At 52.3% G+C, this 20,661-nt stretch overlaps 1 protein-coding gene across 1 annotated transcript; it reads left to right on the top strand.

Annotated features, from left to right (window-relative positions):
• Positions 1-214: 214 nt before the first annotated feature.
• Positions 215-20,428, top strand: LOC122372894 (protein furry-like). The gene is made up of 14 exons (XM_043350560.1): positions 215-376; positions 721-889; positions 4,170-4,354; positions 5,836-5,910; positions 6,300-6,479; positions 10,044-10,172; positions 10,767-10,885; positions 12,832-12,973; positions 13,303-13,530; positions 14,907-15,065; positions 16,072-16,245; positions 17,086-17,285; positions 17,544-17,632; positions 19,601-20,428. The coding sequence occupies exons 1-14, from the start codon at positions 305-307 to the stop codon at positions 19,756-19,758; spliced, it is 2,079 nt and encodes a 692-aa protein (XP_043206495.1). The 5' UTR covers positions 215-304; the 3' UTR covers positions 19,759-20,428.
• Positions 20,429-20,661: the final 233 nt, after the last annotated feature.

The raw sequence follows: 20,661 nt of genomic DNA, 5'->3' as shown, positions 1-20,661 counted from the left end.
CAATCAATTATACGTGCTCACTGCCCTCACTAACCTATGCATAGTCTATGGATTCATCCGTAAAAGTCAGTGAAGAGTTTCCCTAGTGGTGTATGACGGGTTTGAGAATGCTCTGTTGATCTTCCATCGCCTCCACCTTACCACCAACTTTTGCCATATAATTTCCAATTAATTCTCCTGAGCGGTAATCTTTGACCTCTGCCGGTGGTTTGACCTCTGACGTGACTTCCGTCAGGTACTGGAGAAGGGTCCGCCGTTTGTTCAGCAGCCGGTCCTGAACGTGCTACACTGCCTGCTGCTCTACATGGACCTCGGACAGGCGGCCAGCCATCCCATCAATGCCGACCTGCTGAGGGCCGTGGCCAGATACGCACAGGTGGGGGCTGGTTATTGCCTGATTTAGTCGATGTAGAACAGAGGTGTATGATTACCGGAAAATGTGCCAGTTTGGTTGGCCGTCATATCTGACCTGAATTGCAAGTGGTGACATGGCTGAACATTTACCGCAACTTTACTAAAAAGATGGATAAACGGACGTCTTGCAACGAGTTGGGACGTCGATTACCATTGACCGATGCAACCAGGAACCCTTTAAGCTTTTACATGATTCGATATTCACGTTTAGGTATATGTTCGCTCGCCCGTGCCATGCTCTGGTGGCAAATCCAATACTGTTACCTGACCGCCAGTCTGATCACCCCGCTCCCCCTCCCTCGCCAGGGTCAGGGTCAGCACTGGCGCGAGGCGCTGCGTATCCTCAAGCTGGCCGTGGCGCAGAGCTCCAGCCTGGCGGCGGCTCCGAGCAGCGGCTCAGCTCAGCAGACTGACACCTCCGGCATACACGTCTCGTTCGTCGAGGCCGAGGTCGGGGCCAAAAAGGAACTACCAGGTAGGTTGGAGCTGTGGGAGCAGTGTCATGTCGCTTTGGGAGAGGTCTCGCGAGTGTGTTGACTAACAGAAGAATGTTACTGTCTTAACCCGCGCGGGGCTGGGGTCTCCAGCCGAACGCGCGGGGCTGGGGGGGGGGGTAAATTTTACCCCCCCCCCCCTGTTATCTCCCGAACTAATGGTCCGATTTGGAAAATTCAAACGCCAATCGAAAGCTCTCATCACGAACTACTAAAAACATGTACTTAATTTTAAGTTTGAGGTCAAGGTCAAGGTCAGGTCAAGGGTACAAAATGCAAGTTTCTACAGTATCGGCCTTGCACCGTAGTTGCCGAAGAATGGAGTCATGGACTGAGACTGATCGCCCAAAACGTGTTCTTAGGCTACCAAGACAATATTCGTTGCATACAATATCATTCAGAGGTCAAGTTCAAGGTCAGGTCAGGTCAGGTCAGGTCACCAAAAAACAAAATATAGAAAAAGGCATGTGCGACACATGTTTTATGGGTCATTTTACTCATAGAATTCAATAGGCACACTCAATAAGTGATATGGACCACCTCTGGATGAATTTCAGGTCGAGGTCAGGTCAAGGTCAGGTCAAGTGAGGTCAAATTTTGAAGTTGGTTGTTAAGGCCTAAAAAGGTGTCTATCTGATGCAGTTTTTCACGGCGAATCGAATGGTGCTATTTTTGTTTCCGTACGAGGTCTAGAACTTCCAAAAAAGTCATTTTTCAAAAAAATTGTTTGTCGTGACGTCATAAAATTTTGAATAACTCCCACATTTTTGAACCGATTCTTCTAAAATTTGGTATGTAGGTGCACATAGACCACTTCTCTGACATATATTCCGGTTTTTTCGATAGACTCAAAATTTTGGATTTTATAATGATTTTCCCAAAAAAAGTCAGTTTTTTGAAAAAAAAATTAGGCCAAAATCCAAAATTTTCAAAAAACTGAGATAGCCATTTGATAGACAAAGTAAAATTACGTATAACCTTTTTTGTTACGTCTTGATTCCTTTAAAAATGAAGATGTTAGCGGCGTTTGAACTTTTGCCGTTTTTGAGGCGAAAATGGCGAACATGACGTCACTAAAACGTCAATTTCTCAAAAAATTTCCGACGGATTTCGCTCAAATTTTCAGGGAACGTGTCAAATTGATGTAAAAAAAGGTACTGAAAGTTTGGCGGCGCTGCGCTTCGCCGTTTTTTTAGATATCGCAAAAATTCGCGAGGGGGGGGGGTAAAATTTACCCCCCCCCCAGCCCCGCGCGGGTTAACGCATATGCTGCAGCTGACCGGTGTTTGTGGTGGATTATTTTACGCCGAGTATGATGTGTTCGTTATTGTGCGTTATGTCCGCGTGTAACGGTGACGCTTTCTACATGGATTGATACAGCAATCTTTAGTTCAAGTCCTCCCACCGTACTCGCTCCCAATTCAGACGTTTGAGTTTGCCATCCGACCGCGGCGGTTCTCCCTTCTGGGCTACATTTCTGTCCCGCGGATCGTTTTGCCGACTTTCCGGCTGGCCGGTGAGCGGTTACTGTGTCGACCAGCTGCGACCGATGGCCGCAAAACCGGGCCGCCGGGACACCCGATAAATCGCGGCGCCGGGCGGCCAAGAGCCCGCCGTCCCATCCCAGACAATATCACCGGTCCAACCCGAGACCGAGCGGCGCGGCGTCTCGACGCGCACAGCGCGGGGCTTAGTCGGTCTGTTTTAGCCGTGCGATAATGGAGGCCGAACGAAAGTGTGGACACTCTCGGCTGGATGACATGTTAATGCATGCATAGCGAGCAGGTGGCGACACGCCCTGAAGCCCCTGGTAACTGGCTAATTAGTGTGTGCTGGCTCCGTGTCCTCAGTGTGAGGGACACGGTGATGAGGGGATTGTCACTGTTGGGACATCGATCGCACGCTAGCGCAGATATTGTTAGCCTTCAGTCAGGGAAGTTACCTGATGTCTTTCAGCTCTTCCAGCTCTTCCGGTTGTTGTGGCATCTGCCTGTGTGACGAACTATGAATCAGAGGAATTATACAACCAGTAAAACGCCTTTTGGGCGAAGAACGAGCGAGCGAGATAGTGAGCCCTGCACGTGCAGAAGCGCGAGAGGGTATTTCCAACGGGCTTGTGCAAAGCATCCTTCTAACCGGTCGCTAGCGGTGTACCAAATTTGAACGCAATCGGCCCAGCCGTTCCTGAGATCTGGAAGCGGCATTCTGCACGTGCGCACGTGCAAACGGGGTCCAAAATGACTTTTGCACGGCACCCTACTAACCGGTCCCCAACCGTGTACCAAATTTGAGCGGAATCGGCCCAGCCGTTCTCGAGATCTGGAAACGCCCCCTGCACGTGCGCACGTGCAGTAGCACCCTAACCGCAACACATGGGAATGCATTGCCTGGTGGGTGCCTACCTGTATGCCAAGTTTCAGCGAAATCGCCCCAGTAATTACCGAGTTACTGAAATGGGAACAAATTTGGCACCTCTTATTGTTGTATTTTGCACGTGCAGTGGGGGTCACTCACATAGATGAGGAGTATCCGACCTTTGGTAGAAGGGATGCAGCTACCCTATAAAAACAACCGCAAGACAATCGCTCAAGCCGCTGCTGAGATATGGGCCTCTCAAAATCATTACTTTTGCAAAACTGCTTGAACACCCTTGACTTTTCACGTGGCACGTGCCATGGCGGTCACTGAGATGCATTAAAAGTAGTCAATTACGGGGTAGAAGGGATGGGGCTACCCAGCAAAAAAGACCGCAGGCCATTCGTTCCAGCGGTTGCTGAGATATAAGCCTCTCAAAAGCGTTACAGGCCGGGCCGGGCCGGGCCGGGCCGCTCATACTGAGATTTTTCCGTTATATTGAAAAGACTTCGCTTCGCTCGCTGCGCTCGCTCGCTCGTAATTAGCTACATCTGATTATATGTTTCCGTCGATGTGACTATTGGTAAGGGGTATGTCTCCAAGTCTGCGCCGCTTCATCTTTCCCCGGTACTTCCCTTCTACCGACCGATCCCTGAAATTTGTATCAATCTTCCAAACCGCTCTCCATATCCCAGCTCTATCTCAAACAATCTCCCCAGCACTGCGACACCCGTCTCCCATTCTGGATGTCCGGCGCCTCGTCTCTGTCCGTCGTCTCTGCCCGGTCTTCGTTTCTCAACCTTAGCTGTCACATTCCGTCCCTACTGGCCTTGTCCAATCCTCTCACATCACTGTCTCTGCCCTTCTCCCACGGCACCGTGTGTAACATCCCTCCCCTCTGGTCAGGTCGTACGATGGAGTTCACGTTCGACGTGTCCCAGACGCCCATCATCGGTCGCCGGGTGGTGAAGCCGGCCTGTGACGCCCTGCAGAAGGAGGAGAGCGGCGAGGGCGCCTCCCCGCGCCGCTCAGTCTCCACATCGCTGGCTGACGTCGCCAGCGGCGGCTGGAAGCGGCCCTGGCTCTCACAGGTAGGGTGGGAGGTGACCGTGGCTCTCACAAATAGGGCTGGAAGCGGCCCTGGCGTCACAGGTAGGGCTGGAAGCGGCCCTGGCTCTCACAGGTAGGGCTGGGAGCGGCCCTGGCTCTCACAGGTTTGTGGGGAGCGACCCTGGCTCTCATAGGTAGGGTGGGAAGGGGCCGTGGCTCTCACAGATAGGGTGGGAGGAAGGCGATGGATATTCACTAGATATTGATGTTGGTGGAATAAACCAGCCTATGGAATCACCATTGGCCAACAGTGTTAACCTGCAGCTTGGTTTTTCTCCCTTTGGGGGAAGGCTTCGCTAGGCAAAGCGATAGCAGTTAGATTAGATTTATTTGCGTTCATAATAAATGTTCACATGTATAGATATGTTAGTTATGGCTGTAACAAGCAAACACTTGCAGGGTACCGGGAAACATGGGAAGGACATTTCACTGGCTTTTGGATGCAGGGCACGGGGGTGGAGGCGGCAATGGCTCTGGTTCATGGAGATAGGAGGTCCGTGGGAGAATGGTGGTAGAAGTAAATGAAAGAGCTGAAGGCGTAGACGGGTCTTCGTCGTCATTAGGTATTTCGATACACAAGCCTTATCGTTTGCTATTGAGTCCGAAGGGTCAGATCCGGGGTGTACTCGTAAGACCAGTGTTCTGTACGACTCTCGATGTATCGTTACAAGACTGCACAAAAACTAACGAGTCGATTTCACACGTCTGGAGCCTATGGAGGTCAACAATTATTTATTTTGATCTTTTTCTTCAGCTCTTTCCCTTTAGAAAGCACGTTGCACCACTTGCTTGCTGAGCAGCCTTCGACAAATTGGCCATTACCTGGGCACTCGGATGGGAAATGTACTGTCCGTGTACCTCGTTTCACGGTACACCCTGCTTACGGCGGACATTTTTTATTCTTCTTTTGCCCGCCCAGTCATTAAGTACAGAACAGTTATCCTGACATCAAACGATCCATGTTAGGCCGCGGACACTGGACAGCCTCGTTATCATTTCACTTCTTTTCTCTCCATTCTTCGAAATATCCTCGCTGAATTACATACTACGCACGGTGACATACTACGTATGTCAAAACCGGCTGCGTGGTGTGCGGTTATTGCCAGTGTTATGAAAATGAAACTCAGGTGACTCACTCTGAAGCAAATCGCGCTCAAATCGCGCTGTGGTGAACTCGAACCACCCTTCTAGCATCCAGCGCCACTGGTTTCGATTTATGTCCCGCCCGTACTAGTCGCGGTCCCTTCACAGTCTCCTTCTGCTCTCCTTCTACCTTTACCCTCCGTGACTGACTGATATTGTGACTAGGTAGTGTTACTGACTGTCATCTGATTGTGGTTCAGTGATTGTTACCGACTGTGGCTGACTGTCAACTCATTGCCACTCGGTGAGTGTTACTGACTGTGATTGTGACTCGGTGAGTGTTACTGTAACTGACCGTCCCTGTGTGCCGTCCCCACAGAGCCGGACCCGGGACCGCCTGCTGAACCTTCTCATCAGCTGCGGCACCCGCGTCGGACTGCCAAAAAGCCCCTCGGTGAGTGGTGAACGGGGACCGCGGGAAGGGACGGACATATATCGGGAAGGACGGATGTACAGATGTATACTGCGGTTGGGAAGTCATTTTTATCCATCTTTGTACTGAATCTACGATATTTTACATTTCAAAGCTTATCCCTCCCTGCGTTTGTAATGAATATCATTTATTCAATTAACTACAGAACGTTCGGTGTTTTCGACGGTTTTCGATCCGATCCGATTCGATTTTCGACCCGTATCCGATTTTCGTGATATTTGTGTAATGCGGTTTTAATGTTTTGTTTTCCCATGGCATGACCTTGTCGACTGAATGACCCATAAGTTTACACTGTCGACAAGTTTACCGTTGACCTGACCTGACCTGACCGCGCCCGTCCGCTCCCTTAGGTGATCTTCAGCCAGACGTCGGACATGCTGGAGCGCCAGTCGTCGATGGCTTCCTCCACGGAGGAGGTGTCCGGAGTGCCGCCGCACGAGTCGGCAGAGTCACTGGACGACCACGAGGCGCAGCAGTTCGGAGTCATCCGCGAGTTCGACTTCCTCGAGTATGAGCTCGAGAGTCAGGAGGTGAGTCCTAGAGTCGGATCCGAGTCTCTGGATTTAGATCTCTGGATCTAGATCTAGATCTCTGGATCTAGATCTAGATCTCTGGATCTAGATCTAGATTTCTGTATTTCGAGATTCATGAGATGAGGGCTGAAGCATTAAGTCAGGCTGCCTTAGTTGCTCGCGAGTCGGGAATTGTACGTAGTCTTTGGAGAATCAACTTGAGTCGGCGATGAGTTGGCAGAGGAGTCATGGAGCCCACTATGAGTTGTGGTTTATTCCGGAAGCAAGTGGAAGTTTTTTAGGATGGGTTAGTGGGTGAGTGAGTCGGTTCGGAGTCCCTCTAAGTTTGGAAAACGTGTGAAGCCTAAATTAGCACTGACTCGGGCGCCACGCCGGCTGTTGTTCTCCGAGACCGACAGCGGTCTGTGTGTGGGCTGCTGCGACTGGAGCCGCTAAATGGAGGCATGTTCGTGCCGGCGCGCGGGCGGCCGACGGGACGAGCGTGGGTGCAGGTCATCTGCTCAATGCTATTCAACCCCAATGGCTGCCTAAGACCCGCGCCGCATTTAGCGTCTGCTATTGTGTCGCTGGGTATTGCTACATGCTCCAATGAGCCCGCTGTCAATGCTACGGGGAGCGGCGGGCCTGAGCGGCCGGTTCCGGCGTGGCGGTTAAATGCCGCTCTCTCGGTGCGCTGCTGAAGCCATGTGCCGCCTCTGGATAATGGGCCGGCTGCAGGCGGGCGGTGAGCCGCCGGCGGGCTGACGGCGGCATTTAGATGAGCCATTAGGCGCTGATTGGCCGTTAACGGAGACATGTGGTAGGCTGAGATGGAGTGCCAATCGGGCCGCAGAGCTGCCGAGCTTAACGAGGCCGGTCTGCCGGCGGTCGAGGGGCGCCGCCCGCTTTAGTGGGCCATATCGCCGGATAGAGAGAGATGGAGACAGCTGGGTGATCGGTGGAGCGAGGGAGGTTTTCTGTGACCGGTTGAGAAAGGACAGGATGTTTTGTGTGACACGTTTGGGGAGTTGTGAGTAAGGCAGGTGGTCTCGAGCTGAGCTGACACGGTGGGTCTCCTATGGACTCTCATCAGAAGTGAACAGGTATTACCTATAAAAGCGCCGCTCCTTTTATGCGAGGAGCCCCGTTCGTCAATACTGGTGGGAGCTGTGGCGGGCCATATAGTCTATTCACCGGCAGAAGAGCGGAAGCAGTCTGAAATATGTCATTCACGGACCGTTGAGACTGCCTCCGGAGAATGCACCGCCTACAGTGGCTGATGGATTTCACTTCCGTCGTGACATTGAGAAAAATACTGGATTGAAGCGGCTTGGCTCCTATAGACGTTTCGAAGAAGCCTGTCTGTACAAAATTACAATAGCGTGTACTCCTTTTTTCATACTCATTCTCCCATATGGAACCTGTTCTTGTAGCTGAGTGGGAGGCTTCATCGTCTATTCAAGAGCCTAAAAGCTTGCCAAATGTGTATCCGGCGTTGATATGGGGAAGCTTTTTAGCGTTGCATAAGCTTTACTTTTTCCTTTAGGTATATGGTAATAATGTGTAAAAATGGCCAGATAAAACTGGGTAACGAAACTGCCGGTTGCTGGGGAATATTGCCGGCTGCTTGAAATAATTTATGCGTGATCGGATGGAAGAGTTACGCCATCTGCATAATTTCCCTTATGCTTACCTGGATGCTGAACACAGCCTTTTCTGCCCCACCAACCATAAACGTTCTGACTTTTTAACCACGTGCGCCCCAAGTGAACAGCAATTGTTATTCGTATTACATAATATCGTGTATGATGTTAACAACCTCGATCAGTCTTGTACCACCAATCGTCAACTTCAGCTTACCACGGCCAAAACATTTTAAATATCCTATCTTACATTGTCCCCCCCCCCCGTCACGTGCCATACTGTTAAAATGGCCCGCCAAAGTGGCGGGTTGACGGCTCGCCATTCGTTTGTCGGGTGAGTGGCCGTCATATTGCGACAGTGACCGCTCGGAGATGTTTGACCGTTATATTGGTACAGTGACCCCGGGTCAACGTCACCCTGTTACCAGCTGCTCAGCAGTAATAACCTCACTCGGCCGCCCATTTTGAACGCACATTAGCGCCCCCCCCCCCACCGCCTACCCGTCCCTCCCACATTCATCACCCCCCCCCCTCACGCGTAGTCCCCCCACCTACCCGACTCTGAATTCAGCCGGCGTGTCCCTGTGAGTGTGCCGCCTCATTCGACCGGCTGAAATGGGGGCAATGCGTCGTAGTATGTCGGACGATATCAGAGTCCCTACTGGTACCCCCCCCTCTCTGACGCCTCCCCCATCGCTGAGTGACATCCGAGAGGCAGTAACTCCAATAGCTGTCCATTGGTAACGCATTGCGCACGGTTTCGACCGGTGACTGTAAACTATCGTTTGTCGGATTCGTAATGTATGGATACCTGAGCCTCTACCTGCCCAGAAAATAGACCGGAAGTGAGAGAAGCGCGGTGGGAGACAACTGACAATCCGTCACAAGGTGTTCGGTGTTCGGCGCGAGTGCACGTGAAAATCTGGCTTCAGATACTTTATCAGTCCCAAGTATTAGTCCCCATTCATCAGTGACGCAATGGTAGTGCCTGTTGGCGCGGTGTGATCGTTAACGCCATACTTTATGTCATCCGTTGAGTTTGACCGGTGATTTTATTATCTGTATTATTGTTGACATCCTCTCACAGTTTGTAATCTTTCATGGAAGCTTAATGGCCTCCGGCATTTTACAAGAAAACTTATTAGTGCTTACGTAATAGCACTATGAACAACTCTATTTTAACATCAAACATTGCTCGAGTGTCATGTCTCGTTGTTCGATGGAACGTATAGGTATACATCCTTTCAATGACCTATGTTGTGGTTTGATCAAAGCGGCCAAAATCGTTTGATCGTGAATGTTGGCAATTCAGCATCGCACCACTACCCCACACTCAGTCCACAGTGCTAATTAGAAACCCAATTGGTAAATGGGCGGTAATGGAGCGTTACTGGAGGCCGGCGGCGCTGCGTTATTTTGGTCACGGTTGGCATCACAGCTCGCTTCTGACTGGTCCGTGCCGAGTGGTTCTGTCAGAGTCAGACCGCTGGTTCATTTAGCCGTCATCAGTGACGCAGGGGAGCGCGCCTTTACCCCGCGTCAGCCGCACGGCTCAGCTAGCGCCGTGACCCGGCGGGGGCCCGGAGGTGACCACGGAGGTCGTCCCTGCCGTGGCGCGGGTCAACAGCTAGGGTTGTACTGCTTCACAACCCTAGCTGTGGTCTGGTTACTTGCTTTGCCTGTCTTGACATTTTAGCGTTCTTCCCCAACCTCTGCATTCCTCTATCATGATCTTAGTTCAAAATATGACCTACCCAGTAACCAATCTCCATACCGTAATTATAACCTCTGCTTCATACCCTGCAGGCCTACACCCTATCCTCTATCATGAACCATATCGTGACCTCTACGTCAGAGAGTGACTGTGGCCCAAACTCCACATTCTAATACTGTGACCCAGCCGTGACCGCTGGCCTGATCCGCCCCCTGTCCGTTTCAGGGTGAGAGTCTGGACAACTTCAACTGGGGCGTGCGCCGGCGGTCGCTGACCAACCTGGAGGCGGACGAGTCGGCGGCGCCGCCGGCCGACTCCTCTCTGCTCTCACCGACTCACCATAGTGCTGATAAGGTGAGAGCGTCGGCAGAGGGAGGTGAGAAAGTGTGAGCTGAGAGGGTCGGCAGAGGGAGGTGAGAAGGTGCGGGAGATTGGAGATTGCGGGCTGGTTAAGTGAGGGAGTGGATAAGGGAATGAGGAGGCGCGGGGATGGGAGATTGCTGAACTGATGAGGTGAGAGAGTAAATGGAGTGATGAGAATAGAATGTATGTATAGTAAAAAAAGTGATGATGAGGCTCAGGGATAGAACGCTGAGCGACAAGGTGACTGGATTGTGGAAAGGGCGCGCAGGGTCATGAGACATGTCAAGACTCAAGACTAACTCGTCGATGGGGATAAAGGACCTGAGAGCATGAGAATTAACGTAGGCGACAGGGAGTTGGGGTTGGGAGTAGTACGTTTGGGGGGTCACAGTCGCGACACTGCAGCGGCGCGATTTGACGGCGTGGTTATAGGTTGTGTGTTTGGTATTCAGAACTGCGGGCTGCCCCGCTCAGTCGAGTGTGATTCTGTGATGGGCGCCGCGCGGATCCCATTCTGATGGCGCTGTCGGATGTCCGCCAGCCGCTGTTGCCGTGTCGGTAACGATGACCGTTTCCCCGTCGCAGACGACGCTACATGATGAGTCTTCCGATGACGACGGCGGCAGCGTGTCGCCGCTCGATGACGGCGCCTCGTTCGAGTCGACGTCATCGGCCGCCGGAGCCGCCATCTTCGCTGGCGACGGGTGAGTGTGGAGAGAGAGGGAGGGAGAGAGGAAGAGATCAAGGCTTACATAAAGTGGAATCAACTTCTTTTGCAGCTGCAAAAACTAAGTCGCACTAAGATAGACGTCGTTCTTCTTACTCACATGATCGCTTTTGATTGGTGTTTTGAACGCTACGTTGAAATGCCGAGCACTTTGATTGTCTCGTTTTATGTTATGTTTATTGACACAGCACAGAGTGCCAGACGCACAGTACCTGGTTATTAAGCGCGCTGTATGTTCCTTCTCGGCCTCGGGAGTATATGAGAGTGATTCTGCTTCGAGTGTTTCCGTCGAGCAGTGACTCCGTCTCCACTGTAGGTCACGTTGCGACTGTGACGTCAGTACAGTACTTACAACACGATTCCGTACTCCTTACGTAATAGCTAGTATTTACCACTCCGGATAACCTTGACTTTGCGAAACTCACTGATTCAACTCCGTTAAATGGTACTGAAGATGACATTTGCACTCGACCGATGCATGCCCTCCGCCCAGTTATGTTTATCGAGGAACATGTGCGTAGCGCTGTCCAAATATAATTAAAGAAACTTGCGCGCAGCTCTTGCTGGTGGTATTCAGGCTTTGCGTAACAAGCGTTGCTTAGAGAAGACCATCACTTCAGACTGCATTTAAAACATTTGATGTGTGTGCATCGCAAGAAATGAGATCTGTCACAAAATATTGTCCAGTCGAGTCGTGTTCTTGCACCCAGCCTAACAGTGCCTTTTCAAGTTTTTGCTCTGACGTATTCGTTGTGTGAATACAGCCATCAAGTGGTGCGGTGACGCATGCACTAATTGCTCCGTTTTCAGAGCACCCCACTGCGCCATTGGTGGGCTCTGTTTGGGATGAACACTGAACAGCTTTTGGCTTGCAGTCTGGCCACAAGGTCATGAGATCCGGGATCCGACCAGACTGTCTGGCGACACAGAACCACAGTTAGCACAAATGAAGAGCGTCATCCAATTAGCTTTGAGAAGTCTCACGGGATGGCCTGTTTGATTCTTGTTGAACCGTGTTCACGGCAGAGCATGACACCAGTTGATTCGTGGAATACGGCCGCCTCCTATTCACTCTGTTTTGCACAGGTATACATCCTTTCAATCGCCTGCGCTGCTCTGATTACCAAAACCCGGCTTGTTAGCTCCGGTACAGCCGATAGAACCACACTGGGTCTGGATTTTTTTCCGTGCTGATCCGGCCTGTTGACGGCTCCACGTCAGTGCCATTCGTTCAGCGCTGTGAGGAGATTGCGGACGGGGTCGAATAACTGGGTGTTTATCTTTTGAATGGGGGCGCGGGTTGGGTAGTTAGTGTATCTTTCTGAATGGCGGCGCGGGTCAGATGGCTGGTTTATCCCCTGTTGCGGGTGGGTACATCGAACAGCGTAACAAGGTGCCTGGACGGTCGCGTCATTCCTGCTCCGATTGCGCGTAGGTCGGTTCTCCGAGCGGGCTACCCATAATTACCTCACCGTGCAAAAGGCTGGGGCGGTGACGCGTGGTCTGATTACGCTATTGTGTGGTGGATGGGAATGGCTGGGTTTGGTTTCATTCATTCTGGCAGGGTTACTCACCGTGGGGGTTGTGACGATGGCTGATGGATGCTAATGTTTGTTGGTAATGGGTTTTCTGCTGACGTGTGCGTGCGTTGGTGTGGGGAAGGTAGTGGCGTAGAATGTGTTGTTTATATTATACGAATACAAATACGGCTTGCCGCTTGTTATTGTGGAAGGTCCTTTAGAAGATTGCGCTTACTGCGCTGCCACGAAGCAATGCTTGGGTGTGTGATTGACCTCTGCTAATTATGATATCAATTGATCCGATTTAGTGGGAGCTCACGGTTCTCAAACTATCGCGACGATTTACCATAGTTGAGTGTACCTCAAGTCATCACATGTATCTCCCCCCCCCCCCCCCCCGCAGCCGTCTATCCCGGGAGCGGCGCGCCTCCGAGTCGTCTGAGTCATCAGGAACGGGCAGCCACGTCAGCAGCCACGAGAACACGGCCGACCTGACGCCCTGTAACGCCTCGCCCAGTCTCGGACACCTCCTGGATGCGTTCGCCGTGAGTGGCCGCTGGGAGCTGAGCCTCATCGCTATTCGATCTCAGACTTTTCGCTCTCACTAACACTTCACGTTTTTCTTATCGTGAATACGTGTCTCGATCCCGTTGTTCGTGAGTTTTACCTTAGACACTAATTGCTCATGAGTGGTATTAAAATATAGACGTATACTAACCTCGTGTAAGGTTTTTTATTCTTTCGGCTTTTTTTTTGTCCCAAAGGCTTGTCCCAAAAAAAAATGTTTGGCAACTGTCATGAGTCATGACCATGCTACCTCATTCTCATCTTGATACTTTCGCCCTCCCCTCTGACCTCTGCCCCGCTGTGTCAGGAGGCGTCTGGCGGCGGCGCGGCTCCCACGGACGCCGAGGAGCAGTGGCAGCAGCAGGTGGCCGCTCTGATGGCCGAGGGGGCGCCGCCCTCCGCCGCCTCCTCCGCCCTGCTGCAGCTCTGTAAACTGCTGGCCGACATGCGTCGCTCGCTGGCGGCAGCGCTGGACGACTGCAGGCATCAGCTGGTCATCGTACAGGTGGCCAGGCCGCTCTGTGAGGCGCTCCAGGTGAGAGGGAGGAGAGAGAGAGAGAGAGAGAGAGAGAGAGAGAGAGAGAGAGAGAGAGAGAGAGAGAGAGAGAGAGAGAGAGAGAGAGAGAGAGAGAGAGAGAGAGAGAGAGAGAGAGAGAGAGAGAGAGAGAGAGAGAGAGAGAGAGAAGGAGGGAGAGAGAGAGAGAGGAGAGAGAGAGGATGGGATATTTAATTAGCTTTCTCACGGTTGAAGAATAATAGATGGCCACAGAATTACCGCAGCCGGGGAATTCGCCATTCAAGATGTGCATTGAATTAACAGTTCATCATCGAATTTTTAGCGAATGCGAAAAATCATATCACTAGGCTCAGTGCCTCCAGGAATTTAATATTTACTGAGGTCAGGTAAACTCACATCGACCCACGCGAAAGGTTCTCCTGACCCAAGCCGGTCGTATTTGGCGTGATCAGCCTGCACTGCCAGGCTGGCGTTGTACCTTCCATCGTTGAAAAGGTATATCCGTGTGGTCAGTAACACCGGTCCCGGATTCAATAACCTATGGAGTATTTAGGCAGGTTTATAAAGGTGTGGGTCGCTACACGACTTCGACAGCTGTGCTTAGGTCAATGTTCAAATCGGGAAGGAAAAGGTCGACCGGCTTCGTAAAAGCTTTTTGGGTCCACTCAAGCGCCTAGCAATATCCTGATAGAAAATATCCAATAGTGCTATTGAAGTTTGTCCCACTGGTGCCAACAGACTGGATAATTTCCATCAGGAGATGGTCTGATGTCCTGCATAATTTCCTCGAATCTAGAAGTAAATAAAATTATGAATAGATTCTTCTAATGCATATGCCATGATCGTTATATTGGTGATCGATGTATTTTCACGAGACTTTCTGACGTGTCACAGCTTTTGACTGACGGGGATGCAATCAAATTCAGCTACTCAGTGCATCTTGACGCCAGTCCAGCGCAATATGTAATATCAGATTGTCACGTATTCCCCGGTACTGCGTGCAGAGTGCGGCACTGAGCCTGCTGGGCAGGCAGTATATCCTGCAACTATCTGCTGTGGGATGCGTTTGTTATACGGTACGTTCCCTTTGCGACACGTCTCTCGTGTCTTTCCGTTTCCGAGTTACATCCACCTTCTAACTCCTCCATCTGACGTCATCGGCTGTCACACTGTGCCCGTTGCTCAATGCTCATCGCCATCCCACCCCGTGTCCTTTTGTCCCTCTCCGCCCACAGCCCCACGCCGGTCACCGTGCTTCCTTATTTCTGTCCCTCTCTAACACTCACTGCCTCCCACCCCGACACCCGTCCTTCCGTGCTTTTCGCATCCATCCCATGTCCCCTGTCCCTCTCCTACACCCCCGACTCTCACCTTGTGCCCCCGTGCCTCCCCAGGTGGTGGTGGCCACGCTGCAGTCGCTCGAGCTGCCGCACGTGTACGCCAGTGGCGAGATGCTGGCCGCGCTCGGAGTGCTGCCCAAACTGCGGTTCACCTTCCTGGAGCTGCAGGAGCACCTGGAGGGCTACCAGCAGCGCCGGGAGCACCTGCTCAGGGTAGGTCAGCTGCTAGGCCACAGACAGCGGCGGGAGCACCTGCTCAGGGTAGGTGCTACCACAGACAGCGGCGGGAGCTTCTGCTCGGGGTAGGTCAGCTGCTACCAGCAGCGGGAGCACCTGGAGGGCTACCAGCAGCACCGCGAGCACCTGCTCAGGGTAGGTCAGCCTGCTGCTTTCAGAGGCGGCGCGGTAGGTGGTAAGCCATGGGGTAGGGTCGTCTGGAGCATTGGAGTAGTCCGGTAGGATATTATACACCACTGCCAATGTAGGTGGGCGGATGCATTGTAAACGGTTACGTGGCTGTGATTTTCAACGTTTGATTTGTGGTTGCAAATGTTTGTCGTTGTTTTAGGCTGATGGTTGCGGGCTATTGTGTGTGCGTAACAAACACCACAATATCCGAAACCCATCGTACACTACCCATCGAGACCCATCGTATGGATTCGGTCGAGTTACCAAAATATGAACGCAGTAAAATCTGACATGAGCCGTGGGTAGAGGCTGATTGAATCTTAGCAACTTTATGAGTTTGACGACAGCACATCCAAGACCAAACTCCACTGGGAACCGCTGGCCTTTGGTGTTTGAATCTGCAAAATCGCCACGCCACCCTCGTACCTTTTGTTTCGGCCTCGATCAATTGAATCAACCGCCGCTATGATGTGACGAACGTGGCCGGCGTTTGGAGCTCTGTTCTCCGACGTGCGTCAACGCGTGACCAGCCTACCGTCGGTTTTGCTCGGTCGGTCGACTGCTGTGTAACCCCGCAGACCCAATGGCTCTGTGTATTTCTGTCGCTCGTCACCAAGTCGCCCAATTATGGTGGCTACAAGACGTGAATGTGTGACGACTTTGTGGCGTGATTTGTCATTCAGACTCAGTGCTCAGTCCTGTGTCCCTGTGATGTAATTCATTGCCTCCCCGCCGGGCTCTGACAGTGACCCGTCCCGTGACCTCTGAACTGAGCTGTGACCTCTGACCGGTCCGGTGACCTCTGGGGCAGTGCCTGGACGTGGTCCGCACCACGGTCCCGCTGAGCGGATCCGGAGACGCCCCCGGACCGCTGGATGAGACTTACATCGAGCTGTGTCGGACCGTCTACAAGCTGCACTTTCAGCTGCTGCTGCTGATGGAAGGGTTCGCCAAGACGCTCAGCTTCATCAGCGTGGATGCTCAGGTGAGGGAGCGGTGACGGCGGTCCTGAGCTTATACGGAGAACGGTGGGTAGAACGCATAACATCATACCTCACTGCGGACTAACCATGGGCGGTTGACCTGTAGCGTATGGCACTAAATGTAGCCGTCCTGATATCACGGTCCTGCCTGTATCTGTCATCTGTATTTCCCGAAGCGGATCTAGGAAGGGCGCCGCTCTGGGTGGTTTTCTGCATGGTTTACTCCTTCCAATGGTTGACCCGGACTTACAGCGACGTTTACTCGGCTCACAGCTCCGACTGAGAAGTCGTTTGTGACGCGGTGAGTGTTGGTAGTGACGTGAGTGGCGCACATCGTACAGAACAGGACGTCCTACTCATGAAACTTCCCAGATTTGGTGCGGTTTGTCAGCCGGGACTGCGCAGGTCATGAGTTGTCTGATGCTGTGGCAGAGGTTAGCGATGCGAGATATGTGTCGCTCCCATTTCCTGGACGGAGTAATGTAAGTTCGAATTAAACCTATAATTGCTTATTTCGAGCCCCAGCTCCGTCGTAGCTGAGTTCGCCTAACGTTGCGTCGTGCCGTGCCGCTCACCTGAACTGCGAAGTTTTGCTCTACAGGCCGTGGCTGACTGCTACTCGCAGGCTTCCTCCGTTATGTAATTTCCCTGTGATGACCTAACATAGCTTAGGATGTGGTGAATCTAAACCTTATTTCTGATATCTGACCTATCTCAGATCGCTTCTTACCTCTATTGACCTTCCTCAGGCCGCGTCTGACCTCTAATGACTTCTATAGGCCGTCATGTTTGACCTCTGCTCACCTCAGTAGGCCGTAGTTAACCTCTGATGACCCCCGTAGGGCGTGGTTGACCTGACCTCGGAGGTGACCCAGCTGCGGTACGCGCTGAGTCGTCTCCAGCCGCCGTCGGACGCCGAGTCGGAGTCGGAGTCGGAGTCGGCGGCGCGAGTCACCAGCCGGCGGGAGGCAGAGTCGCTGCTGCTCGAGCTGCTGAACGGGGAGCAACTGGAAGCGGCCTTTGCGCTGTACAGACGGCACAGGTGATTACTAGCTGTTCGCTGCTCCGTTCGATTTTATCGTTCGTTGTTTGAGCTCCTCTTTGTCTCATCAGCAAAGAGTTGAATTAATATCAACCATTATGACATTACCACCTTGAGTTAACCTACACCAAAGCATCTGTAATACTTCCGAATTCCGATAACGCTGAATCGTTTATTGACGGTCATGCGTACACCACTCTCCCCCAGTCCTGTTATAACACCATGCCCTGTCTTTTCGACCCTGTTTTCTCCTCTCAGGAATCTGTTCCCGCCGGAGCTGTCGCACGAGGGCGATGACGTGTCCACAGTGGTCGATCTGTTCTGCCATCTCCGCGCCGAGACACAGCGTGAGTTACGCTCCAGGGAGGCGAGAGCCGAGCGGGTAGAGCAACGGGGAATCCCTTCTGAAAGTGCAGAAAAGACCCTGGCGAAGGGTTTGTGTGGTCCCGCGGGCTGTTCTAATCTATGATTAGATAGTTGAGCCACTCTCTTGTTTGAACTTTGAAGTGTGGCTATATTTTGCTTCCAACGTCATGACTCCACCCAGCATTCGTTTGCAGATATTCAGTCGGTGATATTTTCGCCCCGGGCTGAGCTCTCCGATGGCGATGGCTCCCAGTGCAGCCGTAGATGATATTTGTGAACCATTCACCCGCTACTGCAGGAGTGCACTCTCCCGTTTCAGTACCCGAGAGAGCACGCGGCTCTGATCCTACCGCACCCCGCTGATCCTCCGCTGATCCTCCGCTGATCCCCGGGTAATCCCCGGGTGATCCCTTGGTGTTCTCCCGCGATGTTGTATCACAACCACGCCAGGTCACGGCGGTCGGTCGGCCGGCCGCCGGGGCCACTGTTACCCATCACGGGTGGTATGAACGGGCCCCGTACGGCGGCGGGGAGGCCGGATGACGGCCGTTGGTCCGATAGTGACCGTCGGACACGGTACGTCCGCGGTGGGTCGGCCCACGGAGCGCCGACGAGGCGATACGGCGCGGAGAGAAATGGGCTGGACGACTGTGACGGCTGTGTGGGGTGGCTAAATACGCTCGTTGTTGGGGAGGAAGGTCGTTCGGTGGAGCTGTTGGCAGGATTCGATGTGACCCGGTGGCTGGATGAGTCTATTCTGGTGACTCTCCCCTGGTTTCTGAGCAGCCTGTTATGTTTATTGTCCGGGCCTCCTGGCTGTAAATCTCCAGGGGACGGGGTATGGCTGCAGGCGGAATGCTGAAGCCCGGAACGCCGAAGTTGTCCATCTCCTCAGGGTTAGCCGGGTCTTATTGAAACAATAACTCACCGCCGTTCTGTTTTAAGCCGTTTATCGAGGTATACGAGTACACTGCGTCAGAGCCACCGAGCCAGGCCATTCTGTTGGGATGGCAGTTCAATTGCTCCCAATAACCGGTGACCTGATTCGCGCAGTTCAGTGGGGCGGGTATTGATGGGGTCCTCCGCTCGGTACACGCAGTTTATATCCGGCCCAGAACTGACCAGCCGCGGACACCGCTGTAGGCGGGCCGAGTTACGCCGGTTCCGCAGTGAGATCTGGTCCAGGGTCGGGTACGTTATCTGTCGGCTAACTGGGGCGCCACACTCCCCGGCCGAGTGAGGTGAAGGAACTGGAGCGAGAATAACCTTCTCGAGGTCGGAGGATTCCCGATCGCAGGCGCAGCCGTGGGCGGGTGTGGCTTCCCTCGTGTACCAAAGATAATTCAGTTTTACTTTCTTTCATTTTGATTTATCACAAATGCACTCAATGCGTAGATTCTGATGAATATAACTCTCCGCGTCTTTGTGGCTTTGTTTGGTTTGCAGCGGAGTGCTAAATCTGTTGGCGATCGGCATTTCGCTCTTTCTTGGAGAGAGCGACTGAACATCGCAGTTCAGCGACGATGTGATTACGGCGGCACCTATCTTTACGGACAAAAAAAAAAAACTGCAACTCAGTGCTCATTAGGATATTTTGCCACTGTTGCGTAGAAGTAGTACGTAATCATCGGAGTATGTAATAATCTGCACCGACCAGATCAAATCAGTCAAAGTTTTACTTCCACTGAAAACATATGTTGGTACTTGGTTTAGTTGACATCGTAGGCCATTCAATCATTCACGACTCATGTGGCATAGACCTCTGTATGCCTCGTTATATAGAGGTCTATGCATGTGGCTATTCAGTTGTCAATAGATTGAAACCAACTTACAGTGACATGTCCCACTCACATTGTTACAAAGCATTAAATTTGTTTTATTTTCCTGCTCCGCCGCCAGCGGTAGTCTAAGTCCCCACCGACCCCCGCTGACCCTCCCCCCGTCCACAGCTGTGGTCTCTCTGAGCCCCACCACGGCTCTCTGCACGGCCTGCTCCACGCTCCAGGAGGCGTCCATGCAGCTGCTGGCGGCCGTCCGCCAGTTGGAGACCTGGCAGCGGCAGCAGCGCCGCCGCGCCGAGAGCGCCCTACGCAAGACAGAGTGCTGAGACGAACAGACAGGCGGGGTTAGCTCGATTGGACCCACCTAGCTACATCGGGTCAGCGGTGCTGGCTTCGAGTGGCACGGGTCGGATGCGGTCTGGTCAAGCCGGGCCGCGTCAGGACGGAGCCGGACGAGCCGGCAGAGCTGAGTCGCTTCGAGCGAGGCCGAGAGGAGCAGACTAGGCCAGGAGGAGTAGCCTAGACCTGGTCGACGTTCACCACTGGTCTGGGGATGTGATCAGGAGATTGCAGCCACGCTATTGTGTAACTAACCTGTGAGACGGAATAGTGTCAGAAGGCAGCGAGTGAGTGATTGAGGACATGAGGCGGCTACGGAGACCTTTCTGGAGAATTTAGAGAGATGTGTATTGTGTATGTGGTTTGACTACAATGTCGCGACGGATATTGTGGGATACAGCTGCGAGAGTCGACTAGACTCCAAGATGGTTTGGATCTGCGCTTGTCTTAGTTACAGAGGTCACGGTTTAGTTTGTAGAGTGCTGTGATGAAATGTGAGTGAATTGGATGGTCAGAAGTCGAACTAATTTGTGAGTTTTTACGTAGAGCTTTTGCAGGAAATCCTGCACATCGGTTGTTACGTACTACATATTCGCTATTTGCACGCTGTTCTCCTGTCATGTATCTCAAATATATTACGCTTATGTGTATCAACTATTAACAAGTTTTTCATTTATTTGCTAAACCGGCATTTAATTTCATTGCTATAATCACGTCTGTTAAACAAAAGCTGGATAGCGCCTTCGGAAATTGGACATATTTGCTCCTTTCCGGAAACCCGCTATCGATTTTGGAGTTTTACACTTGGACACATTCACCGCTAGACCCCATGGAAGAACAAATACTTTGACGGCATCACGAGATTGCACTGACGTGCCGGGCCTCAAGCA

This window comes from Amphibalanus amphitrite, unplaced genomic scaffold, assembly GCF_019059575.1.
Source record: "Amphibalanus amphitrite isolate SeventyFive unplaced genomic scaffold, NRLGWU_Aamphi_draft 001415F_arrow, whole genome shotgun sequence".
NCBI classification, from domain to species: Eukaryota; Metazoa; Arthropoda; class Thecostraca; order Balanomorpha; family Balanidae; genus Amphibalanus; species Amphibalanus amphitrite.
The sequence above is the reverse complement of the archived record's forward strand: the minus strand, read 5'-3'. Positions and strand labels throughout refer to the sequence as shown.